This window comes from Scylla paramamosain, chromosome 3 (assembly GCF_035594125.1).
Source record: "Scylla paramamosain isolate STU-SP2022 chromosome 3, ASM3559412v1, whole genome shotgun sequence".
In the NCBI taxonomy this organism is placed as follows: domain Eukaryota; kingdom Metazoa; phylum Arthropoda; class Malacostraca; order Decapoda; family Portunidae; genus Scylla; species Scylla paramamosain.
Window position 1 is genome coordinate 35,688,022 of NC_087153.1, and position 27,500 is coordinate 35,715,521.

General features: G+C 46.7%; 2 protein-coding genes across 6 annotated transcripts in view; one reads left to right on the forward strand and one right to left on the reverse strand.

Annotated features, from left to right (window-relative positions):
* The window catches only part of LOC135094557 (protein gooseberry-neuro-like), a 199,517-nt gene that overhangs the window by 110,513 nt on the left and 61,504 nt on the right, over nt 1-27,500 (reverse strand). For 2 of the 5 annotated variants that reach the window (XM_063994800.1, XM_063994790.1), the window contains one exon: nt 6,684-6,750. Coding sequence is in view for 3 of the 5 variants with exons in the window: in XM_063994781.1 (XP_063850851.1) it covers nt 61-130 (70 nt within the window). In the remaining 2 variants the exon portion in view is untranslated. Of the gene's footprint in view, nt 1-60; nt 2,865-6,683; nt 6,751-27,500 lie in introns of those variants that run through there. The other 3 variants (XM_063994781.1, XM_063994766.1, XM_063994757.1) reach the window with 2 other exon arrangements.
* The window catches only part of LOC135096730 (uncharacterized), a 27,544-nt gene continuing 5,253 nt past the window's right edge, over nt 5,210-27,500 (forward strand). Inside the window, exons 1-5 of the mRNA XM_063998467.1 lie at nt 5,210-5,247; nt 5,606-5,830; nt 14,410-14,530; nt 18,426-18,583; nt 19,952-20,289. Of these exons, the coding sequence (XP_063854537.1) occupies nt 5,210-5,247; nt 5,606-5,830; nt 14,410-14,530; nt 18,426-18,583; nt 19,952-20,289 (880 nt within the window). The remainder of the gene's footprint in view (nt 5,248-5,605; nt 5,831-14,409; nt 14,531-18,425; nt 18,584-19,951; nt 20,290-27,500) is intronic.

The window sequence follows — 27,500 nt, forward strand, 5'->3', positions numbered from 1 at the left end:
GCACCGCGTGATTCTGGAAACCAAAGAGAGTGTGAAGAGACGAACATTCCTCAAGCCTACCTTGAAAGGGGTAACCCGAGAAGATTGGCCTCATCTGCGGGAGGCCGAGCGCCCCCGCCGACACCGCCATGCTGGAGGAGGAGCCCGCCAGTGCCGCGGCGTGAGAACCTCCGCCAACACCTTCTTCAGGCAGCGCTCGAAGGGCAGGGCCTCGGTGGTCTTTGTTCCTCGAGTGTGTTTTTCAGTCGGGGTCTCCAGGCCACTTTAGATCACCGGGCGGCCACTGGATGAGCAAGCAGTTTGAGCAGCGCCGCCGCCAACGTGGTAATCTTGGGCAGAGCGGGAGATGTGACACCACCTTCAGTTTTCTCTGGGCGGTAAAAAACTGTTCCCGGACTCTTTGTTGCGTCCACAAGGTCAGGAAACGTTCACCGTAAATCCTTAGATTATATTGTCCATTTAAGCTTCCACACGTTGAGAGAGTCAATTTGGAGTTCTAAGTCACACAGGAAGTCGCGTTGCTCCCGTGGGAGTGTTGAGAGGGCGCGGGTGCACTCACTTGTTGCCGGCGGCGTGGGCTGCGGTGGCTTGGGCGGTTAGGGTAAAGCCGAGACTCGGGCCGCTTAATGAAGCCGTGGTTTCATGACACAGTGACACGTTAGTATAGAGTCTTTGTCACTTTTCTTTCCTAGGTGACTTGCTAGTGGCGAGGGAACGGGACCGGGATCTCAGGGATATTTTCATTCCCATCACGTGTGCTTTCCAGAATTACGGGTGTTTGGTGCAGCGCCGCGTGATTGATGGCTGGCGGGCGGGCGGCTGGCATCACCGCCCCGACACAACACCTGCCTCCCGCGGTAATTACCACTAATTAATCTTCGCACTTCCTGAGGGTAAATTCTTCCTGCATCCTCGTCGTTACGCGGAGACTGATGCTTCCAGTGGATGCCCCGCACGACGATTTTTCTCTCGCTGAGGAGAGAACGGCAAAGGCCTCGGGAGCTGAAAGGCACGCGGATAACTTAACATCGAACAAAGGCACAGCAGGAGAGATGCGGCACTGTCAGCAGCAGATACAAGACCAGCAGCAGGGGGCAGCAGTAGCGGCGGCACGAGTGGCGGAGAGTTGGTGTCGTTGGCTCCCCTGCCGCCCCTCACCTGCCGCGCTGTGGGACATGCTCCTCCTCCAGGGCGCCGTCAACTTCCGCAGGAGAGACTTGGAACACGTCGCAGGGAAGCAGGAATCCGGAAGCTCGTTTCTCTCGGGAGGAGTCGCGAGGGAGGGCGGCCGTGTGAATGCGGCCCACAGACACAATCGCCACAAACCAATACCAACGCAAGCCGCGGCGCCGCTCTCGGGACACTGTGGTTAACTTTCAACAACCGACTTAAAAAATGTGTTAAGAAGACTGCAGCGCTAAACTTCATGTAAACACCAACATTAACTCAAAACTCGAAACGCATCTAGACTGGCGGTCGGCGAGGCTCTGGCGGCGGCGGTCGTTTGATGTGCGGGCCGAGTGCGGTGATTGGGCGAGGCGGCGCGGGAGGCGGAGCCAGGCCACAGCGCCCCCTCTTCACGCGGGGGTCTTTAAACATACACACAATCACGGAGCGAGGCGAGCCGCGTCAGTGTCGTATGCCTGTCAGGAGAAACACGCGATTACACGCCTTCTTCCAGCCTGAATTACAGCTGAAGCAAGCAAACCGTCGCGAGCACGTCTGGCGCGGAGGTGGCCGTGAGCCCAAATGATATACAGCACATATCTACTTTACAGTGGGTGCCGCGCCGCCCCGTTGGCCGGCCGCTGGAGCGGAATGCGCTTTTCATCCTAAAGAGGGCACGAGGCATTGTGGGAGGGCCACCTGGACCCAGGCACTGGGGGCACCAGGGCATCAGATTCGACATGCCAATTTGGTCCTTGACAAGCCCCTTCGTAGGGCGCAGAGTCCAGTGCAGGCGGCGGAGCGGGGCATGTGGGGGCGGGGCAGCCGGGGGCGGAGCGGCGAGCGGGTCGGCGCGTGGGGGACGTCCTCGCCCCCTCCCCCCCACACCCGCTTTATTCAAATGAAGATCGACAGCTGGAAATCTTCATCGGTACAAGTTGTGTCGAGGTGACGAGGACCACCCACGTCCCGCCCTCCCGGGGTGGGCAGGTGACCCGGTAATGGGCGTGACGGGCGGGCAGGGGGCCGCCCCAACCCTCGCCTCCCCGCGCTAACAATGCCAGCCCGCCACCTCTCCCTCGACCCGGCACACCCGCCCATATCCAGTTTATCCTCGTGGACCCGACATACCCTGCCCGACCCAAAGAAAGCCAGAACTCCTATGATTCCCGATCAGAGTCGACATAATGAGGTGAAGCGGTGGACCGGCGGGCTGTGCAGAGCTGCCTCGTGGCCCGCCTCGCCGCGACTCAGTGTGCAGCAACTGTACCCTGGCCGACAGACCCTCGCCCACTGACCACGCAGCCCTGTCTCGCAGCGGCTGGGTCAATGCCGCTCACCTCATAATGGCAACATTATGTTGTAGATATAGTAAAGAACATTAATACAGTACATCTCCTATCACAAAATTGTTGACACTAAGGCTATGGAGCACACCGAAGAGACATAACGAATCGAATACAACACAATGCCGATCAGTTAAGAGATGAACAACTCTGGGACGCCACACAACACACCGGCATGACGCGCTGAGTTTCGGTCACTCACGAGGCTTTGAGCACCTGACAAGATCAAAATAACACGAAAGAACGTCACTGACAGACGCGAGGTGCTTCTGACTGTCAGCAAGGCGTTATCTGGCCACTCGCTGACCAACTGTTTTTTCTCTTTTCAGTTTCCGCAACCCAAACACCGCGCCACCAGTCGTCCCTGAGTAATGGAAGGGGAAGGTGGTGGACGGCACCTCCTCCGATCTGTGTGAGGCTGAATGGAGGTGACTGTGAGCTCTGTGTGTATTGCTTGATAAAAGAACGATTATTTTATTATTATGCTTTATCGACAGGATCTTTCCAAACATAAAATACTTAAAAAAAGGTAAAAGCATCACAATAAAAAGGATTAAAAGGAATACAATAAACTCACGATTAAAATTCCGCCCAGAAGAGAGAGAGAGAGAGAGAGAGAGAGAGAGAGAGAGAGAGAGAGAGAGAGAGAGAGAGAGAGAGAGAGAGAGAGAGTATAGTGGAAATGTTAAAAATATTCATGTTTCTGCAAAAGTCACCAATTTCTTTATACAAGATTGCCTGCCACCACACAAATGAATGGATGCAAACATCACACGACGCACCAGAGAATAAAACTTTTACGCGTCAATAAAGAATAAATCTCGGCACACGGGGAAAATTATTATGACTTGACGCTAATGGAATAAAGAATATAAACAAATAAACACAAAATAAAGAACGAATCGCAGGGAAAAATATGTATTTGTGTGTGTGTGTGTGTGTGTGGATAAATATATAATGAGAAAAAAGAATGAGGTGGTAGAGTGAGGTGCACACACACACACACACACACACACACACACACACACACACTCATCGTTCACACTCACAACCACGAGACGAAGATGACAGCCAAGAAATCTGTGCGTCCGGGACACCCTCACCTTCACCCCAACCCTTCCTCTCCCTCCCTCTCCCTCTCCCTCTCCCTCACCCCTCACCCCTCACCTCACTGCTCATCATTCATTCTTCTCTCCTTATTCACCACTCACCATCCCTCACTCTCCGCTGCTTATCCCTTCTGCTCTCCCTCCTCCCGTCTCTCCTCTCCTCTCCTAACACCTGTCCCTCCCCTTTCCCCCTCTCTGTCTCCTCCATCACCGCCACCATCACTGCCGATATCGCCATTATTATTATTATTTTTTTTTTCTAAAGCTTGTATCTCGTGTATTTATTTCAGGACGTACGGTTTTTGCAAGTGGTAGTTGGTAATGATTGTAACAGAATGATGGAAAGTTATAAGAACAAAGAACATACGAAATTTCCTAAAAACAAGTCCAGGAATATAATTAACGTCACCTTTACATTCACAGCCATCTTTCACCCACAAGTACACACCGAGCAGCTATTCTTTCATTCTATTTGTGTTCAGATGATGAATCATCGTCATAATCATTCTCATGGTAATAAGGATGCTGATAATGATCCAAATATTGATATTCCTCTGAGTGTAACAGTTACAGAGCAGAAACACTGTGGCAATAATTATCTTATAGATTCTAACCAAACACACACACACACACACACACACACACATATATATATATATATATATATATATATATATATATATATATATATATATATATATATATATATATATATATATATATATATATATATATATATATATATATATATATATATATTCCTTTTCATTTTTTCATGTGAAAAACATGAGTCAGCTCAGGAAAATTATCCCTATAAACCGCAATTTTCCCCCATCATTCCAGGAGTGTGTGGAATTTCCGACCACAGTGGAATGAAGTCGATTCTGGCATTGTAAGTCAATGCTGAGGCCACAAATAAGACTTTTTTTTTTTTTTCAAGGATTTGAACTATTTACATACAAAGAAAAAGAAAATCTACACAAGCCATGGAACTATGCATGCCACTCTCCATTCATTTCATTCTTGTTCGTTCTTTCTGTTTAATCTCACATCATCATCTCATAACAAACCACTAAACAAGACGTTAATGGACCACAACCTGACAAGCAGGCAGGAAGCAAGATTCAAGCAGCATCATCCAGCTTGGTACCCTGTGATGGATGAGGCGACAAAGAGCACCTCTTTTATGCGTTCTTACCTGGAAGTTCATGTAATTTATTTATCTCTTACTCCCATGTATTCTTACAATCTTACTTACTTACAATCAGTACCACCTTGATTTCGATGGACATTCTCCTTTTTTTACTATCCTACATGCTTTACTTTAAATTAAATAACAACATAAAACAAGAAAACAATGTAAGCTGCAAGAAGCCACCAGGCCTACATGTGGCAGTCCCTCTATAAAACATGCCTTCTTATTTCCACCTATCATCTCCATCCGTAAGTGTAGCATACCCTAAATAAGCTAGTGGGGACAACAGATCTGACAGTTTGTTTCTCCTTTCCTTTGCGATATCGGGACAGTGGGGCCGTGGGCAGGGCGGGACACGGAGCAGAGGGCACGTGGGTAGCTGAGGCCCTAGCATGCGGAGGCGAGAGCAAAAGAGGACACGGGGGCAAGTGTGGGAAGGGAGAATCTATGCAAATGAGTAATGTGAGGAGCTGAGAGGTAATATACGCAAGAATATAAATTAAAGACCAGTAAGGATATGCTAACAATGCGTTGACATGTCGAGCATTCATAGACATAGTGAGGAGGATAGGCAATACAGGGAGGAGACAGACGAATATAAGAGATGAGCATAAATATCAGCCAGAAAGTGAGGGAGCATAAGTGGGCGGGGTGGGGCATGGGGATGATGGGACTGAGCAGCAGGGATATGAAGAGGAGGGTTGAGGGGTTAGGAGGCGGCCGGCAAACAATGGAAGGTGTGTTTGGTGCCGCTATAACTAAGACCCATTAGTGTCTCCGTCTCGCAGTCCAGCCAGCGCTCACCGGGTGTTCAGTGAAGCCCTGTGGCCGCCACATAACTCCGGCCTCAGCCCAGCCCAGGGGAGGGAGGGGGAAGGCAAGGGAAGGACTACGACTGAGGAAAGTGGAAAGGAGGAGGACAGAAATAAGAGACGTAAAGGAGGCTGTGGACATGCGCAGGAGAATGAAGCTTGTGGTGAACAGCGCACTCTGGGCAAACCAAGAACGGGACAGTAAGGAATGGTGAGAGGTGGTGGACGTGAGGCAGGATGGAGCAAGGCAAGGTGGAGTACATGAGGAAGACGAGGAGGTAAAAACATTTTAATAGGAATAAAAATTGTATGGTATGATTATGAGGTCAAAAAATAAATAAATAAATAGAATAAAGGATGGAAAAGAAAAAGACTAAAAAAAAAAATTCAACATATTTAACTTTTCCTTTTCTTTTTCCCTTTCCTATCCATGCACATGTGCGTGCCCGCGTAAGTAGGCACGCACGCATACACGTACACACATCACACATCACATACACACACACACACACACACACACACACACACACACACACACACACACACACACACACACACATCACTGTGTTAAAAGCAAGCAAGCAAATAAACACAAATATCTAATTAAATAAACGACTTAACGAATTTATGATGGACACACGGAGAACCATAAATACATGAATAAATACATAAATACATAAATAAATAAATTAATAAATACGGAAAGAAAGAAATATATATATATATATATATATATATATATATATATATATATATATATATATATATATATATATATATATATATATATATATATATATATATATATATATATATATATATATATATATATATATATATATATATATATATATATATATATATATATATATATATATGAATGTGTGTGTGTGTGTGTGTGTGTGTGTGTGTGTGTGTACGTCCGTGCGTGCGTGCGTGCGTACGCGCAGAGCCTTAAGCAAAGAAGGAAAGCAAAACAAAGGACAAACATAAATGCGTGGTAAGGCGGGTAAGAGGAGACAGGACAAGAAGACTTCAAAAGCTTGGTACTTACCATCGCATTGAAATCTCCGCGATCACCGCCTTGGTCACTGGAGCTTTTGGAGTCTCTCATAAGTTTCCTGTAACAGACACATGAAAGTTATAAGAATAGCAAGTAAAAGCATGCAACAATAGTGCAAGAAGTAAAGCACAGGGTAACAATGACAAACCTCAGGAATGTTCAATCTAAAATGTATAACATACGAGGCAGTTTGTGGAGCAGTGAACTTACCACATCTGTTTATAGATGATTTATTGTGTGGGTTGTATTAGGACTGAAAATTATCTGTACTGGTGTTTATCACTGAGGCGGAGGAGGGCTGGGTCGGGGAACAATGGTACATTGGAGGAGAAAGTTATTTTTACTTTTATTATTAATCTGTTAATTGACTGAATAACTTTTAGATATTATGTTTGGACGCTGACAGTGAAGTATTTTTAAATCTGTGAAGGTGGTGGAGGCGAGACGGTAATCGTGCGGCGGTGGTGGAGGAGGAGGAGAAGCTGGCTAATATGCAATGCAGTGGAGGAAAAGAGGGAGTGATAAAGTAACGCGGGAGTGGCCCAGGGGAGGAAGGAACTGGAGGGAGGGAGGGGAGGGAGAAGAGGCTGGGGAGTAGCTGCAGGTGGTCGCAACTCATCACCCACGCACTGGTTCCTCTCCCTCTCCTCCCTCGCCTCCCTTCCCCTCCCCCGGTACCCAATTAACACAGCCAACAAGTAATTGGTTGAGCACTGACCGGGCCACCGCGTTACGCCGCTCCCTCATGCCACTCCACCACTCCACCACACCACCACACCATCACCACTACCATTCCACCACTACACTACCACTCCACCATCACTACATAACACTAACACCTCTCCACCAATACTCCACCACTGCCCCACACCACCACCACCTCTCCTCCACTACTCTACCAGTCCACCACTTTTCTTATTCATATTTTTATCTATTTTTGCCTCTCTGCCGTTCTCTTTTACGGCCTGCTTGCTTCTCCTTTTGTCTGTATGTTAATCTGTTAGTTTGTCTGTCTGTATGTATATATGTATTTTCATCCGCCAGACTATATATCTGTTTGTATGTATGTCTGTGTGTATTTATCCTCCAGCTTGTCTTTTTTTTTTTATTATTATGTAGGAAGGACACTGGCCAAGGGCAACAAAAATCCAATAAAAAAAAATATGCCCACTGAAATGCCAGTCCCATAAAAGGGTCAAAGCAGTGGTCAAAAATTGATGAATAAGTGTCTTGAAACCTCCCTCTTGAAGGAATTCAAGTCATAGGAAGGTGGAAATACAGAAGCAGGCAGGGAGTTCCAGAGTTTACCAGAGAAAGGGATGAATGATTGAGAATACAGGTTAACTCTTGCGTTAGTTTATCTGTTTCTCTGTCGAGTTGTATGTTTATCTAATGGGTTCCTTCTCTCTCTCTCTCTCTCTCTCTCTCTCTCTCTCTCTCTCTCTCTCTCTCTCTCTCTCTCTCTCTCTCTCTCTCTCTCAATCACTGCCTACGTACATTTGTTTGTCTTTATCTGTCTCTCCACGTCATCCTGTTTACTTTCACGGCAGCCCGGCCCAGTGCGAGGCTATTCCCCTCCGCAGCATTGCCTCACCGCCTCCTTTACTTTGCATTAACCAACTCTTGGCTCACACATTATATCGGAAGGCGGCAGAACACTCAGGGGAATGTGTGCCCAGAATTGTACAAGAAAGCGATGGAAATAGGTGAGGAAATTGAGGTGTTTGGTGTAAAGGAGATGTAATATGTGTGTGTGTGTGTGTGTGTGTGTGTGTGTGTGTTTACAAAAGGAGTGCGTGAATAATGTGTATGGCGCAATTCACAGGGAAAGGTGAGTGTAGCAGCAGCAGCAGTATTTTGGTTTTATGTGGCGTGGGAGGAAACGTAACTGTCACACACACATACACACACACACACAGACATCACTAATATTCTAGCACCCTGTCATCATTGAGTGCACGATATTTCTTTCTTTATTTATTTATTTTTTATTACAGGCATCCTAACTTATAAAACTTTCTCTCCTTCCTTTTTCGTTCACTTTCAGATTTCTCTTAATATTTGCCCTGTTATTAATCTGTCAAACCTTCTTCACTCTCCTTCCCTTTCCCTTCCTTCATACTTTTGTCCCGTTGCTAATCAGTCCTTAAGCTTTTTTTTCTTCTTCCTTTTCACTCTTCTTTCCCCTCCTTTCTTTATGTTCTGAGTCCATGCACCATACTACTCTGCTTCCCTTCCTTCTCCTCCATACTTTCTAATCGGTTGCTAGTCAGTTTTCACGTCTTTTCTTCTTCCTTTTCCTCCCTTTTTTCCCCTTCTTTCTTTCAGTCCTGTGAGAGCATATACCTTAACACTCTGCTTCCCTTTCTTCTCCTTCCTTTCCGACGTCGGCGTCTCCCAGGAACAGCTTCATTGGAGCGTCCTGCCAGCGATAACTCAGGAGCGCTCAGCTGGATGCGACGTAAACAAACCTGCACGTCATTAACAGGTGACTCGCAGCACCGCCGGAGCTCACAAGGTGCCCGCCGCGCGCGCCTCGAGGATCACCCTGGCGCGGCGCACGGGGACTAACATGCCTTATTCTTTTTAAGGTGTAATGGAGAACAGAGACCACTGCAGGATAATATATTTCGCGGTGGAATCGTTTGTATCAATTAGTAGGAACCAGCTGAGGGAGGACGCAGGGCCCGCACACGCCCGCTGCATGGGAATGGCATCATCGCCTCTCCTGTGTCCCCGCCGGCCGCCGTGGAGCCGCTCGAGTTGGTTTATATGTTAATTTCAACGGCGCGATTATGGCCCCGCCTGATTGTGGTAGTTAATGCGATTGGGTAAAAGGTCGCTGCAGCCTCGTTACTGTAATGACTCCGAGCTGCGGCGGAGGCGATGGGTGGGGCGGCGCGGTGGTAATGGGACAGGCCAGATGCGGGGAGAGGAGAGGGAGGCTGCGATGTGCTGGAGATTAAAGAGCGAAAGGGGTAAAGAGATGTGTTATGTTAGGTGTGTGTGTAGGGAAGAGAGAGAGAGAGAGAGAGAGAGAGAGAGAGAGAGAGAGAGAGAGAGAGAGAGAGAGAATTAAGGAGTGAAAGAAAGAGAAGACATCAAATTATGTGCACCCGTTTATTGTGTGTGTTCCATCCCCCAATCCTATCTCGCTGTGTCTCTACAAATACAAGTAAATTGATTCTTTTAATTAAATCTGTTAATTGAGTTTCTCGGCCTTGAAATAGATGTAAAGAAAATGTATTACACTTTTAGAAGCCTTCCCATTGAAGCTGGAAATGCCGCCATCAATCTGAGCAGCAGCACTGTCGCCGCCTCTGCCTCGCGAACCGCCGCCAGCGTCGAGTTAGAAGGATGAAATAAATAAATAAATGAAGAATTAAATGAATAAAGGATTAAATAAATAAGTAAATAAATGAATGAGTATCTAAATAAATCAATAAACAGTTGAATAAATAAATAGATGAACAGGTAAATAAACAAATGGATGATTGAATGAACAAACAAATAAATAAATCGAAATAGAAAAAACAAAATAAACAAATATATGATAAATTACGATAATTATGATAACAGCAGCAGCAACAACAGAGAGAGAGAGAGAGAGAGAGAGAGAGAGAGAGAGAGAGAGAGAGAGAGAGAGAGAGAGAGAGAGAGAGAAAGAGAGAGAGAATATGCCAAGAAAACATCGCGAAGAGACCAGAGCAGTGACACCTTCACGCACACATACGCAAACACACACATGTATCACCATCAGCTGCACGCATTTCAAGTCTTCAGCTGGACAAAGGTCTCACTACGCAGGTCAGGTCACGGCTCTGGGTTACGTTGTTCCCGCAAACTTCTCATTTCGCCTGTCAACCCGTCAGTCTCTGGTGAGCCTGTTACCTCTCAATGCACGGTGACGCTGCCTTTGTCCCACACCAAGACGTCCCATCAACTTACCAGGAGCAAAATTATATTTTTTAAGAAAACAAAGGTGTTATTGCTGACTGACCAAAACTTGTCGGAGAATGTATGATACAATTATTAGTGATCGTTACAAAGGAAGAGAGAAAAGCGACGGGCTATCAACCTAACCCAATTAACATGAGGAAGGAGATTATAAGTTTTAAGACAACAAAGGTGTTACTATCGCCTGACCCAAACATGGCGAAGAATGTAATACAATTATTAGTGATCGCCAGAAAGGAAGAAGAAAAAGCTGGAAAGAACCAACCACTCAGCACAAAAAACACCGCCAAAACGATCTTATTCAACTTAACAGCGTTCCCAACAGGTTTGAGTCTCCCATTGTTCGCTGACCATCCATCCCATCCCTAGCGGTACTTGTGGCATCATTCTGCTTATAGAGACTAACCAGGGATGATTCTCGGCACTGGAAAGACGAGGGGATATGCCAAGTCTGTCTGAAGATATGTGCAAATCAGGCCCACGCTCTGTTTCAGTCAATTGTTTTGGTGTAAACGTCTTTTTTTTTTTTAAGTTAAGGTAAGTCAGGTTTAGCTCTCTGCTTGTTAATGACCCAATGACCCCTGGAATTTGGGTGATTATTTGACCTTTACAAAAAAAAAAGACAAATAAAGCCACTGAGAGATTTAAACTACTCCAGGATTCCTATTGCTTCCGGTAGTGTTTTCAGGATTATGCTCTTAACTTTCCCTGGATCGTTTTATGAAGACGAAGGAAAAACCATAGCAGTCACAGGGTTAAGATGCCAATTCGAACCACCGAGATCATGGCACAGTCGCGATCGTAAATACGTAGAGTAAGGTTTTGTACTGACTTTCCCCTTGAGTTACGCCTTCTTTCAATCTTAAGTCTTTCAGTCTCATCGCTATTAGAAACAGTAACTTTCTGAGTTCACTTTCACTTCTGCTGAGGTTGTGCTGTTGTTGCTTCGCTTTTTATCCGAAGTCTTCTAGTCGTAGATAGAAATAGAGTACTCTGCACTCACTTCCACTTCGTTTTGCTTCTTTCAATCTCAAGTCTTCTATTCGCTGTTAGAAATACAGCAACCTTATGTTTTCACTTTCACTTCTGTTTTAGGTTGTTGTGTTGTTTTGTTCTTATCGAAAGTCTCCTACTCGTTGCCAGAAATAGAGTAGCCTTCTGCACTCAGTTCCACTCTTATCTTACGCGTTCTTTCAGTCTCAAGTCGTCTAGTCGCCATTAGAAGTGGAGTAACTTTCTGCACTCACTTCCTCTTTGTTTCATGTTTTCTCTCAATCTTCAGTACCCTAGTCGCCGTTAGTATAGAGTAACATTCTGCACTCACACTTCCACTGCTGCCTCACGTCTTCCCTCAGTCTCAAGTTCCCTGATCTGCTGACACTCTCCTCACAAAATCTGACCACTGATAAATTCTACACAGATCGCAGGACTTAAGGCTGACGGAAAGCATCACACACAGGGAAAGAAGAAGAAGAAGAGGTTGTTTTGACTTTTGTGCATGGCTGTATCTTACTTATACTGCTGCTGTTTGTTCTTCCCCTGTTATTCCTTTGGTGTCGTATTTCATCACCAACTAATGATTCATTACTTCCTTCACTAACTTCCTCTTCCTCCCCCCCTCGGTCATTCGTCACTACGTAAACACTGCCTCATGCATAATTCGGGAGGTAAAAGTGAAATAAGGAATAATCGATAAGAAATATAGAAAGAATAACAAGATAAAGAGAAGAACTGGACCTGTAATTCACTTTTCGTCAATCAGAGAGAGAGAGAGAGAGAGAGAGAGAGAGAGAGAGAGAGAGAGAGAGAGAGAGAGAGAGAGAGAGAGGTGGTGTGAGTGGCTTCATTTATCATGTGGTAATGGATCATGAGGCAGCGATCAGAAAATTCGTCACCGTTGGGGCAAGACAGCGCTACACCACTCTCTCCTTCCCTTCCTCCTCCCCCTCCCCCCGTTCCCCCCCCTCTCTCTCTCTCTCTCTCTCTCTCTCTCTCTCTCTCTCTCTCTCTCTCTCTCTCTCTCTCTCTCTCTCTCTCTTTCCTCCGGCAGTGTGTGGGTGGCTTGCTCGGCTGCTGCTCCCTCCCCTGCCCACCTCCCTCTCTCTCTCTCTCTCTCTCTCTCTCTCTCTCTCTCTCTCTCTCTCTCTCTCTTCTGGTCCGCACAATGAAAAGAAAGTGTTTACGATAATTTCAGTGTTCCACAAGAGAGAGAGAGAGAGAGAGAGAGAGAGAGAGAGAGAGAGAGAGAGAGAGAGAGAGAGGTACCGTTACTTATAGTGAACTGATTTTGTAGGTGATGTACTAATTAAATAACTCTCTCTCTCTCTCTCTCTCTCTCTCTCTCTCTCTCTCTCTCTCTCTCTCTCTCTCTCTCTCTCTCTCTCTCTCTCTCTCTCTCTCTCTCTCTCTCTCTCTCTCTCTCTAGTCGTGAGTCTCCCTCGCGGCTACACTCGCGGGCCCTGAGCGGCGCCCCCGGCCAGGTGCTGCCATCTATGGGCGGCGGTGCACATCAAAGACGCGCCGCCAACTTGGGGGGTCCAATTGACTTCCAAATCAATGATATTTATTGAGAATTATTGGCCCGATCTGGTTGTTCCCCCGCGACCCGAGACACCATTAGGAAAAGCTCTCAGCCTCTCACCCTCTCTTTCTCCCACTCTCTCTCTTTCTCTCCCACCCTTTTCCCTCCCGGCAACGTGGTACAAATATGCGGGGCGGTGGTTTTTAATAGGTGGGCCACGCAGCAATGGGTCGATACGTAGAAAATGGAATGTGGGAGGAGAATGTAAACAAGTGGATATACAATGTAGGCTGGGATGTCTGCGTGCCCTCCTGCCTCCCTCCCTCCCTCCCTGACCGCCGGCTGGGGCTCCGCTCGGCCTTTTATGCATGATCCAGACATAATTCGATCACAAAGGGAAAGGTTACTAAGTACTCGGCGCAGAATGCCACGCCGGAGGAGCCACTCAGGGAAACATTAATCATTGACCAGCGCCGCTCAGACTGACACACACACACACACACACACACACACACAAGGTTCGGAGTGTTGTGTTACGCCCACTACACACACACACACACACACACACACTACCGCACACACATACGTACATACAGACTACAGAAACACAATATTTATAAAAAAAGTAAGAATATAAAATCACAGCCTGAATAAATACATACGTAAGAAATTAAGAAACACTATTCGTAAATAAATTAGATTATTGTAGAAACTTCAGAGTAATGTACCACTGAGACACACACACACACACACACACACACACACACACACACACCACACACACACATGACCAAGTGACCGTAACACAAAGACAGGGATGAAAGACACTCGTTCCCACGCGAGATAAATAACTCGAGTGCGGGTGAAGTGTGGGCGTGGCGAGGGGCGTGGGCGGCTGACTGACTATGTGTGTGTGTGTGTGTGTGTGTGTGTGAAACCTTTACAGCATCACCATCAAGACTTTCCATCATTACAGTTTCACAATGTCACTTTGCTCCCTCGAATACTTCATCCCTCTCAACATTGCCACTCTTCAACTTAACACTACAAATATTCATATTGCTACATTTCACCTCAGCACACGTCCATATACAAAAAAACATACCACCTTACACCTCCCTTCCCTCACCGAGTACAGGAGGCGCCCTTGGTGATAGCAGGTAGTTTAAGTGGTGTAGGTAGGGACGGTTACTTGATTTACTACCACCTACACCCACCTCGCCTTCCTCCCCCACACAGATCTAAGGACCTTTCGTTCATCCCTCCCAGCCTCCCAGCCTCGCCCTCCACCTCGCGACCTTCTCCGGGATCACCAAGACCAAGCCGCGATTCACTTAAGGGATTAGCAAGTGGTCGCTCTGTTAGTTGCTATCCTCTTCACCGCCACCAGCTTCATCTCTTCCTGCCAATCGTCCTGCCTCTCGATGGGCGGTTCCAAATCCTCCTCCTCTTCTTCCTACTCCTCGATCGACGGCTCCTCCTCAGTCACCATCTTAATCTTCCCAAGTCGTCCTTTATGGCAATTGTGGAGTAGTTTTCTCTTCCTCTTCCATCTCCTTATCCTCCTCCTCCTCCTCCTTTTCTTCGCCAACACCTCATCATCATGTGGTTTTTCCTCCTCCTCCTCCTCCTCCTCCTCCAACTGCAGGTTTTCTTCTTCCTCCTCCTTCTCTCACCAACTCATCATCATCACCCCATCACCAACTACCTCACCACCACCCGTTTCTTCTTCCCATTGGCAGCTTCTCACCACCACATCACCACCACCACCACCACCACCACCACCGCCACCACCACCATCAGTCACCATGACGAAACGTACGTGTCAGAACAGCATCTCGCCGTCACAGTTCCACGTGAGCCGAGGAGGAAAACAAAGCAGCAGAACCAGAACACAGCACATACGTCCTTCATGCTGCCCTTACAGTGTTCCTTCCGTATACTGGTGTTCTCTGGATTGTGATGTGTTTTGTTGTGACGTCACTGGTGCTTATGTGTACTTACGGATGCTGCTTGTTACTGTTACTCCTGCTACTACTACTACTGCTATTACTACTACTACTACTACTACTACTATCTTGCCTATCAATCTACGAGGGATGACGGCTGAGCATTGCCAGTTCTTAAAAATTTCCAGGCATTTCCTTAGAATGTTACTCGCCCGTCACTGAACGCGGAACATGAATGGAAAGTTGGAGTAAGTGAGTGATAGTGGTCGGTATACTTAGAGGAGAAAAGAAGAAGAAGAAGAAGAAGAAGAAGAAGAAGAAGAAGAAGAAGAAGAAGAAGAAGAAGAAGAAGAAGAAGAAGAAGAAGAAGAAGAAGAAGAAGAAGAAGAAGAAGAAGAAGAAGAAGAAGAAGAAGAAGAAGAAGAAGAAGAAGAAGAAGAAGAAGAAGAAGAAGAAGAAGAAGAAGAAGAAGAAGAAGAAGAAGAAGAAGAAGAAGAAGAAGAAGAAGAAGAAGAAGAAGAAGAAAAGAAAAAAGAAATAAAACAACAACAACAACAACAACAACAACAACAACAAGCAAGCAAGCAAGCAAGCAAGCAAGCAACCAGCCAACCAAATAAACAAACAAACAAACAAACAAACAAACAAATAAAACAAACAACAAACAAACAACGCTAAATATAAATGTAGCACTACGCGAAAAAAAAAAAGCTTTACAATCATGACAAGCTGGACCAGAAAAGTCAATTGTTGTTGAAAACCTGACACGGTGAAGGGGAAATCGCTGTCATGGATCTTCTCTTCACTTCACTTCACACACACACACACACACACACACACACACACACACACACACACACCATAACACAAACCGTTGCAAACTCATAACCTTGAGTGCTTTATCACCAATATTTGTGTTTTATTATAACCATTATCTTCTGCCTTGATGGTGACGACGCAAGGAATCACTGGCTTGCCTTCGCTGGGGGCTGCAGTGTGACTCGTGGACATGAGTCTCCTTGTTGGAAAGTTCTTGTTTGGCATTCAAAGAGATGAACACTTGTAATCCTTGTTTCTGGTGTTGTTTACGTGTTCATCTGCTCGCTGTTAACCATGCTGTGATGCTGAGGATGGTGGGAATGCTAGGGGATGAGTAACTACTGAGAGGGGATGAGAGGCAGGCATTTAGTGGGACAGACAAAGGTACGAGTGAGGGAAGAGCTTAAGAATTATGTAAAGGAGAACAGAATAGAATAAAAGAGAGAATAAAACAGAATATAATTTGATAGAATACAATAAAATAAAATGCAATATGATATACTAATACAGAAGATAAAGAAATATAGTACAGAATAGAGGTAAATTAAAAAAAAATTGAATGTGATAGAATAAAATATAATAGAATATGAAAGAACATAAAAAAATAAAATATGACAGAACGAGAGAGAACAAAATGTAATATGACAGAGGGGAAACATGGAGGAAACGAGGCGAGTTTAACAAGAAGTGAGTGCGGAAAGATTCAAATTAAAAGCAGGAGAAAGAAGACACGTGGTGAGAAAAAAAAAAAATCCTCTGTACATTTCCTGGTTGCACACATTATACAGCTCAAGCCTGCCTCACCACACACACACACACACACACACACACACACACACACACACACACACACACACACACACACACACACACACACACACACACACAAGGCTGCCGTGTTCTCCTCACCCACACAACACGTCTTGCATTCATATATTTTTTTCTTCTCATTTACGATTGCAAACACTCTGTGATCCACGACAGGTGCTGGTGATGTGTACAAATTGTATTACGTTCATGTCGAGCCATTCAGTGCCCACGTGCATTCATATCCTGGGAGCGTAAGGCGATCTTTGCATGTATTAAATCGGATAACAATAAGAAATTTGATATTAAGAAAGGATGAGGCGATGTAAAGGCTGATGTAACACATGAGAGCGAGAGAGAGAGAGAGAGAGAGAGAGAGAGAGAGAGAGAGAGAGAGAGAGAGAGAGAGAGAGAGAGAGAGAGAGAGAGGATGGCATGGAAGAAGCTGCCTGGCCTGCGGGGAGGTAACGCCTTCACCCCAGCCCACACACAGTAATGATGTCGGTCGCACTCTAAACCTATATTATACAACAAGAACCTCACTCTCTCTCTCTCTCTCTCTCTCTCTCTCTCTCTCTCTCTCTCTCTCTCTCTCTCTCTCTCAAGGTGATTCTCAAACGACAGTTTACGTGTGTGTGTGTGTGTGTGTGTGTGTGTGTGTGTGTGTGTGTGTGTGTGTGTGTGTGTGTTTGCTTGTGTTTGTGTATATACTTGTATGTGCATGTGTGTGTGTGTGTGTGTGTGTGTGTGTGTGTGTGTGTGTGTGTGTGTGTGTGTGTGTGTGTGTGTGTGTGTTGTTGCTTGCGTTTGTGTATATACTTGTGTGTGTGTGTGTGTGTGTGTGTGTGTGTGTGTGTGTGTGTGTGTGTGTGTGTGTGTGTGTGTGTGTGTGTGTGGTCACTGTTACCAGCTCGGGGGATCACCTGTCATTACCCATTATTCCCACCCCCGCGTCTCACCTTCGCTACAAAGAAATGTCCGTAAATTACCGAATTGCCCCAGACCTGATTAAACTCGTCCCGCTCCCCAGGCCGCGCGGGGGACGAGGGCGAGGCGATGCGAGGCGCACAAATCATTGGGAAAAGTGAGATGTGACGGTGTTTTTACTAATTTTTTCTCATCTCCACGTAATTCTTGGCAATACTGCGTCCCGGCGTTGCTGAGACGATGATTATGGTTTATATGGCAACACTGCACGAACATAATGACATCCAATCCCTTACGTAATGACAGCCGAGCCTTTGATCAACGACCACTTAGATTCCAATCCTTTTTTACTCAACAAAATGTTTCTTTTTTGCGCTTGGACACCTGAGATCTAATCCCGCCTCGACGATGCTCACTTGTCTTGTAATGTCTCCATCGATGGCCGCCCCGTCACACAGCTGACCTTTTTCACCCCTTTTTACCACCCAGCTTGATGTATAGTTTTTTGTAATTTCAGGCTCCTCGCCCGCCAAATTTGATTACAGTTATTACGGGGTGTAATTACGAGCCGCGTTCGACTCCAGTGACAGGGAGGGAGGGAGAGAGGGAGGGAGGCATGGAGGAAGGGAGGGAGGCACAGGGAGGGACGGAGTAAGGCGGAGGGAGTACCGTGGGAGGCCGTCGCCGCCACCGCGATGAAGTCACTTGGCAGGAACCCAGGAATGCCCGGAGAACACCACGCTGCCTCGTCAGCCACCCTCGCTGCTCCGTCTCCTGCACGCCTTAGGACCTCCGCGACTTGGTATCAAGACCCCTCACCATCATACAGCAACGCCTCCTCATGACCCGGGACGCGCGGCAAGGCGACAGCTACCACAGGATGCCCAAGTGAAGCCCAAGCCGCCCAGGAGGTGAGGATGCTTCGCGGGGATGCGGACGCGGCCTCTCCCCCTGGCGGCCAATCTGTAAACTAATGAGCAGTCGGCGAGAACTAACCACAGAGTCGGGCGTCATTACCGTGCGCCAAGTGTGAAGTGTTTAGTTCGCTCTGTCAAATACGATTATTTTCACATATTTGATATTTCAGAAGGGTCCGTATCGCGTGAATTAGTGAGCTGGGAGAGGGTGGGCGGGGCTGGGAGGGGAGAGCATGACGAGGGAGTGAGGACGGGAAGGAGAGGGAACCTTATCTGTGGCATTACTTGTTACAGGATTTAAGGAACGCTTTCACGGGCTGAGATGAAAGACCTGAGAGAGTGGTGAGGCGCTGCCCGGCCAGAGAGAGAGAGAGAGAGAGAGAGAGAGAGAGAGAGAGAGAGAGAGAGAGAGAGAGAGAGAGGTTGTAATTGGGTCCAGTAATGAGAATGGGTAAGGTGGGGGGGAGTCATGAAGGGGAGGGGGCGAGTGTCGGCACACACGCACACACACACACACACACACACACACTCCCCTCACTGTAATTACCGTATAGGCATATAACTTACAGGTGCTCAGTAACAATTTTCCGCCTCCGCGACGTGTGATTAAGAGCCATTACACGCCCTTGCAGGATTCCTCGGGTGGGGCGCAGGCTGGAGGGGCGCCGCTCGCAGGGGGAGGAAGGGACGGGGAGCTGAGCGAGCCATTCATGACATACACACACACACACACACACACACACAGGACGTTATCTATTTATTTATCTATTTATTTTTGGGATTCGAACCCTGGCGTCCCACACTCCAAGTTAGCAAGACAGTCACTTATCCATACACACACATACATACACACGCACACTATTCACGTGGCGCTTCTTTTCTTGTAATTTTTTTTTAGCATATTACTCGATTTTCATGCAGTTTCATTTAGAATTCTTTCCCTTTTTCTTTCTCTTTTTTTTTGGGGGGGGGGAGTGAGGGCGAGAGGGAAAGAAACAATTAGCAAGTTATTTTTTTTTCCTTTATCTTTTCCCGAATTTGTGTTTGTCCTTGTTCTGCCTCCCTTGTGCATGAAAAGAAAAACAGGAGACCTGCCTCCGCTTAAAACAAATCATGCTTCTTCAGTGTTACTCTTATTGTTGTTGTTGTTGACTGCACAGCTACCTACTATGTATTTCAATTACTATACCCAAAGATGCGGATATAAAAACACAGTAAATAAAAGCAATAAATAAAAGAAGCCAGTAGAGCTAACATATCAAAGTACATTTATAGACCATCTTGCCCTCCCCACCATCCCCAACACACACCACTACTGCCCTCCACGTCCCAACCCCCTCACCACATCTTCACTCCATCCAGCCCCCCAACACTCATCCAGCCCCTCTCCCCAGCCCCAACACTCACAGCCCCTCTCCTCAGCTCGCAAGACCCACCCAGCCCCTCTCCCCAGTCCCTCTCCCCAGCTCGCCCAACACTCACTCAGCCCCTCTCCCCAGTCCTAACACTCACAGACCTCTCCCCAGCTCTCAAGATTCACTCAGCCCCTCTCCCCAGTCCTAACACTCACAGCCCCTCTCCCCAGCTCGCCCAACACTCACCCAGCCCATTTCCCCAGTCCCAACACTTACACTCCCTCTCCCCAGCTCCCAAGACTCACCCAGCCCCTCTCCCCAGCCCCCAACACACTGGTCTCCTCCGTAACTCTCTGGCATTATTAGTCACCACTCATTTTTACTTCCTCCTGAGAATTCGCCTCACATCCCAAGGTCACCAGCCCGGCGCGGTGCAGGTGCTGGCTCCCTCTCACTCTTCACTCCCTCTCCCTCACCCCGCCTCTCCCTACTCTCACCCACTCCGGCCCTTACTACCATGGCATTTCATACTTTTTACTCTGGATTCTTTTACGGGTGAGAATCGGATTACAGACTTCCCGGCGGGTGGGTGGGAGGGTAGCAGGGTGGGCGGGTTGGTGTAGGTGGAGCCCTGCGTCCCCTCACCACAGGCAGCCAGGTGAGGAGAAGTGGGGAAAGAATGGTAAATAATGAGCCATAAAAAGACTACCGAAGGAGATACGAGGTTCCCAGAGCGAGTGAAGGACTGTGGGAGGAGGAAACGAGTGACGGACGGGATGGGAATGGCGGAGCTAAGAGAGAAGTAAAGAAGATTGAAGAAGAGACAGAGAGAGAAAAAAAAAATGTGTCGGGCACGTCTATAATCAAGGGGGAAGCGACAGTCCACGGCCACCGGAGTTACTAATAATGATACCTGTCGTTTAGGCCACACGGCGATGCCCTCTCTAATGTCACACAGGCGATCAGGTGGGGAGAGAGAGAGAGAGAGAGAGGAGAGAGAGAGAGAGAGAGGGAGAGAAAAAAAAAGATTATATACGAGGGGAGGAGAGACAGCCCAGCCGCTCCCTCCCTCCCTCCCTCTCTCACTCTCTCTCCCTCCCCACTCGCATATCACGCCGCCGACCGTGTTCTCGTTTCCTGGGCTGGGCGCGGGAGGTGATGAGGACGATGTAGTGGTCAGGGTTTTCACGAGTTTTTGTTCCTCCGTCTAGTTTGCGAGGAAAGTTTGTAGCGGAGGACATCACTCGCCTGTGTTCGAGGGTGTGTTGCCCGGCGTGAGGGAATGTGCTCATTAGTGTGTGTATGTACAGTGTGTGTGTGTGTGTGTGTGTGTGTGTGTGTGTGTGTGTGTGTGTGTGTGTGTGTGTGTGTGTGTGTGTGCTCTAATTTCCGTTCATAATCGTTGCTTGGAAAGTTGGGAAGATCATATTCATGCGCGCGCGAACAATGTGCGTGAGTGCGTACATGTGTGTGTGTGTGTGTGTGTGTGTGTGTGTGTGTGTGTGTGTGTGTGTGTGTGTGTGTGTGTGTGTGCGCAGGAGTATACACGTATGAGCTGGTGTTGGGCTAAAGGTGGGTGGTCTCAACACCTCCCTTTCTCTCTCCCCTCCCTTCCACCCATCCTCCTTCCCACCACCACCACCACCACCACCACCGTGCCAATACTCCTCCTCCTCACAACTCCCACACCACAAAGCACGCCGAGCAATTCCACTTCATTAACAAAACGCGTGAATCCACCGGCCGGTCCCACACACCTGAACAAAACAAAGGATCTGGCCAAGGACGCGCTGAGGCTCCCCTGATGCAATGATACTCCATAAAGGTAAACCCACAGCGCGTATTAATCCACTGTAAATTATCTTCCACGTCTGCCTAGGAGAGAGGGACAGAGAGAGAGAGAGAGAGAGAGAGAGAGAGAGAGAGAGAGGGGGAAAGAGAGAGAAAGAGAGAGAGAGGAAGAGAGGGAGAGTGACCGTGTGATTCTCTCAGGTGTGATGATAAAGTGGAGAACAGGTGGAGAATACAAAGGCTACAGGGAATATTGAGATGCTGGCTAAGGAAAAATGGGAGGAATTTAGCATCATTATTAAAGAGAGGACTAAGGGTGGAGGTGTTTGTGTGAAGACTGGAAGGAGGGTGGAAGTGGCTGGGGAACGTTAGAGGCAGGAGGGTGGAGGTGTTGGAGAAGGGTGGAGTGGAAGGGGAGCGCGAGGGTGGAGTAGCGAGGATGTGGTTGAGATGAGCGACTGGTAGCGAGAACATGGTAAAGGAATGAAGACAGGGGATGCTGGGAAGAGTTTGAGGAAAGAAGAGTGAGGAGGAGGAGGAGGAGGAGGAGGAGGAAGAGCAGGATAAAGGAATAAAGGAAGAGAACAAGAAGGACCACAAAGGACTACAAAGGAAGAACAAACGGCAACAGACCTGCTGCTCCCTACGAGGTTGTTTGTGGTTTTCTTCACTAATATATTGCAAGAGACACAGGACAGCACAGGGGAAGACTCCTCCCCACCCATCGCTCCCAAGCAACGTGGAAGACTGCATGGAAGGAGGAGGAGAAGAAGGAGGAGGAGGAGGAGGAGGAGGAGAAGGAGGAGGAGGAGGAGGAGGAGGAGGAGGAGGAGGAGGAGGAGGAGGAGGAGAAGGAGGAGGACGGCCAAGGCAGTAACAAGGAGGAAGAGGACAACAAGGAGGAAGCGGAGGAGGACGAAGCGGAGGAGGAGGAGGAGGAGGAGGAGGAGGAGGAGGAGGAGGAGGAGGAGGAGGAGGAGGAGGAGGAGGAAGACGAAGGAAAGGACGTGGAGGAGGAAGACGACGACAAAGGCAAGAACGAGAAGGAGGAAGAGGAGGAGGAGGGGGAGGAGGAGGAAGAGGATGAGGAAGACAAAAACGAGGAGGAGGAAGAGGACGAGGAGGACACCAAGGAGAAAGCGGAGGAGGACGAGGACGAAAGCGAGAAGATGAAGGAAGAGAAGGAGAACGATAACAAAGATGAGGACGAGGAAGAAAATAAGAAAACCCCCCAAAAAATCATAAAAAAAATAAATAAACATCAATAAAGCGAAGAGGCAGAAAAGAAACATAAAAAAAACAATTACAAAACAAAAACACACTCACATGTAAAAAAAAAAAAAAAAAAAAGGAGAAAGAAAACACACACGAAAAATGACGGCAGAAGAATACGAATGTAAAAGGAAGAAGGGAAGGAACAGTGGAGGAAGAAGAGGAAGAAGAAGAAGAAGAAGAAGAAGAAGAAGAAGAGCCAAAGGGGACAGAAAAACCCACCCACTTCGCACCTCAAGACCTCCCGGGCAGCGGCTCTCTCCCCTCTCCCCCTACTTCCCTCCCTCTCCCATCCCCTCCTCCTCCTCATCACCATACTCCTTTACATCACTCGCAACACACAATTATAGTCCCCCTCAATTACTATTACATCACTTAAAGACGCATCAGGAAGATTATACCCTCCTCTTCCTCCTCCTCCTCCTCCTCCTCCTCCTCCTTCTCTTCCATCGTCCTGAGGGAATTTTCGTTTAGCATTCAGCAGTTAAGGGATTAAGATAACGGAATATTTTGGCTTATAATTTTCTCTCTCTCTCTCTCTCTCTCTCTCTCTCTCTCTCTCTCTCTCTCTCTCTCTCTCTCTCTCTCTCTCTCTCATCGAAGTGACACTCGTCTCTTGATTTTCACTTTTCGCTTCGCATTCAAGGCTCAGGAAACACTCACAGCACCACCACCGCCTTGCTACACGCGGCGCGGGGGCGAGGAGCGGCCAGCCAAGCGTGCGAGAACCAACACTAACACTACACAATATTCCCCCTTGAAACTTTTACCGCGTCAACCGAAAACCAGAGAAAAGGAGACAGGAGACCCTTACTTACACACACATACACGCACACACACACACAAATGTTGAAGGGAAACGAAAATGACAGTGGTTGTGTGAAGGAGTGAAAAGTAAACATGCAGGAGAGTGTAAGCTTTCGACTACATTATTTTTCTCCCCTCCTCCTCCTCTTCCTTGAAAATGCAGCGTGGATGTCTCGTCTAACTCGCACCCGTGAAAGTTTTGGAGTCTTGCAAGAATAAATATTTGGTTACACGAGGGAGGGTCATGAGGCCGCTGACGGGAGAATGAGTGTCTTTGCTTTACTCTGCTATTATATATTACAGAAGAGAGAGAGAGAGAGAGAGAGAGAGAGAGAGAGAGAGAGAGAGAGAGAGAGAAATGGGGCGCGGTTTGATACTAAGTGTATGTTTTCTGCGCCTGATATAGACACAAATATGCAAATAAAAAGCTCACACACACACACACACACACACACACACACACACACACACACACACACACACACACACACACACAGGGAAAGATATACGAGTAGTTTGCCTCCACATTCACATTACAATCACTCATTTTCAGTCAGGTGGAAACTCAAAAATAAACATCTGGCAAATTTAAACAGAACAACAATTCCAAACGACACACACTCTCTCTCTCTCTCTCTCTCTCTCTCTCTCTCTCTCTCTCTCTCTCTCTCTCTCTCTCTCTCTCTCTCCACACTGCATTGTCCAAATTAGCCAGACAGCCAAGCAGAGTCAGTGGTGAAGGGAGGCAGAGAGAGAAGCACCAGCACTGACGCCGCTAACACTACCCTCGGGTCTCCCATTCTCTCACTGAGGTGCATATAAGCCTCTCTTCCGCGCACTGAATGAAGACCGATTGAATAATATCTTCCAGGAACCAGCAGAGAGAGAGAGAGAGAGAGAGAGAGAGTATATATAGAAGACAGGAAAGGAAAACGCGACACACACAGACTTGTCAGTTTCTCTTTTACAAGAATATATGTTGAACTAAGGACCATATTTTGAAACACTTCTGTGCCTCTCTAGATGAAGATACACGGGTTTTTAAGGGCTTTTTTTTTTTTTTCATCGTTTTATTGACAGATTAACAAGATTTCTATATCGCTAATAGGAGAAACACTCTTGAACACTCGGCTAATCATCTCTGTGGCCTTTGGAAATAGTCGTGGTGAGGAAGCAAAACGTTTCAAAATACGGCATTGTGTAGCTATGATTACTGGGAAACCATAGCGAAGGAAAATGAGATAAGATAAAATGCACTAAGAAGGAGAAAAAGGGAAGAAAAGGAGAAAGAGAAATAGTATAGAAAGGAGATAATACGCATGAGGAATTGATGGATAGAATATTATAACAAGAATGATCCCCGCCAACCCTCCCAAATTAAAATCCTGAATCGCTCTGTAACTTGTAGAAAACGAGGAACTGGATATTGTATTGAGATGAATTGTGTTCCTGTTTAGTTATCTTTAATTAATTACAACGTGTGGAGAGTGAAAGGTGCAGGTAGCATTAATTATAACAAGGCGTGATTATATGAATGTTTTTTTTATTTAATTGCTTTTATTGAATTTTTTTTTATCTATTTATTGGTATGCATCTTGTGTGTATTGTATTGTGCAAGTGTGTTCGTTCATTCATGTTTATTTAGTACTCTGTGTAAGTTTTCTCTTTTGTTATCTTATTCACTATTCATTCAAATCATGTTCCTTCTCCTTCGTCATTCACTCCTCCACTCCTCCACTCGCATACTCCTCGACCTACTCTTCCACTCTACTCCTTCAAACATTTCTCCAATCCTTTACTCTCCTTCCACTAATTACTACATTTCTACACTTCTCCATTCGTCCTCCACATACTCTTTTCTTCATCCACTCCTTCAAACACTCCTCCACCAAATGCTCCACTTCTCCTCTCCTCCTCCACACAGTCGCCTCACACCCACTCCTTCGAACACTCCACCGTCTTCTTCACTGCTAAATTTCTCCATTCTACCTCCTCCTCTACACACTCGTCCCCCATCCACTCCTTCACTCCACTTGTTTACTCCTCCTTCCCTGCCATTTTCCCAGGTCTTGCTCCACGATCACTTCACGAGTTGCTTAACGCGAACTGCACATACCTGGAAAAGCATTAACGCACCCACGAAACCCATTCATTCACGCGCTTATTTCGCCACCACGACGCTTAAACCAGTACCACTTTCCTCCACACACACACACACACACACACACACACACACGCATAACTCACTCACCTCGCCGCCACAACCCCGCAATAGAGCAAGCTGCCATTTCTCTCTCTATACTTGTCAATTAAATTTACATAAGTAACAACGGATATTCCTGGATAGAGCGATGGAGAGAGAGAGAGAGAGAGAGAGAGAGAGAGAGAGAGAGAGAGAGAGAGAGAGAGAGAGAGAGAGAGAGAGAGAGAGAGAGAGGATGAAAATGACCATGGAAATGATAATATTCTTTCTCCACTCCACCAGAGAAAGAAGAAGATTCATCACTCCGTTTTCTTTATGGGCACTTTCACACCTGTAATTTGGCCTCGAATTCACGATATTGAATTAGATCACCGGTTTTAAGGCGCCGGAATAATAATGGCGGCTTGGATTTGGGGCACCAGTTAAGGGGGAGGGAAGGGAGGAGGGAGAGGAGGAGAGAAGGGTAGGAGGATGAGGGCTTAAGGGTCATGGTGGCGGATGTGAGAAGGAGGAGGAGCAGGAGGAGGAAGAGGAGAAAGGTAAGAGCAGGAGATGAAGGAATGAATGAAAGCAGGATGAGGAATAGGAAGGAGTCCAAAATAAAGATGATACAAAAGTGGAAAAAAAAAAAATATAAAGGAAATGAAAAATAAAGGATGAGTTTGAAGAGGAGGAAGAGGAAAAGGAAAAGGGGGAGAAGCAGAGGTAAGAGGAAAGAAACATGAAGGAATGAATGAAAGGTAGGTAAGAAGGAAAAATGTATAAGAAGACACGAGGAAAATAAAAAAAAAGTGAAAAAAATTGAGCAAATACATTTCAGGAAAGAAATCTGAAAAAAATAAACAATACGAAAAAAAAAAAAAAAAAAAATGAAATAAACATGAACATAAAGTGTACGACATAATAAAAATACAAGTAAAGAATGTTATAACGAAATTAAGAAAAAAAGTAAACAAAATTTAAGAAAAAAATAAGGAAAAAGGAGGCAAGCAGGAGAAAGCAAGAAAGAGAGAGAGAGAGAGAAAAAAAAAAAGAGAGAGAGAGAAAGGAGGTGATAGAGGTGCCTGCAAAACTGTGGCCAGATTCAGCTCACAAATAAAAATGTAGCGTGTGTCGTTATCGATTCGCTCTGCCTGATATACAGGAGAGCCCAAGCAGGTGATATTTCTACTAAGTGGTGTCTTAAAGCGGGGCACCTCTCGCCTTCCCCCTCCAGCAGCGGGTTACCTTGGGAGGGGGGTGGAGAGGAGGAGGAGAGGAAGGCATACTCACCCTTATCATAGGAACCATATCTTGCTTGCTTGCTTTCTCTCTCTCTCTCTCTCTCTCTCTCTCTCTCTCTCTCTCTCTCTCTCTCTCTCTCTCTCTCTCTCTCTGATTTCATTCTTTATTACTGTGTTTATGATAATGTGACGTTTAATGTACATAGTCCAGTGTCCTGTGTGTGTGTGTGTGTGTGTGTGTGTGTGTGTGTGTGTGTGTG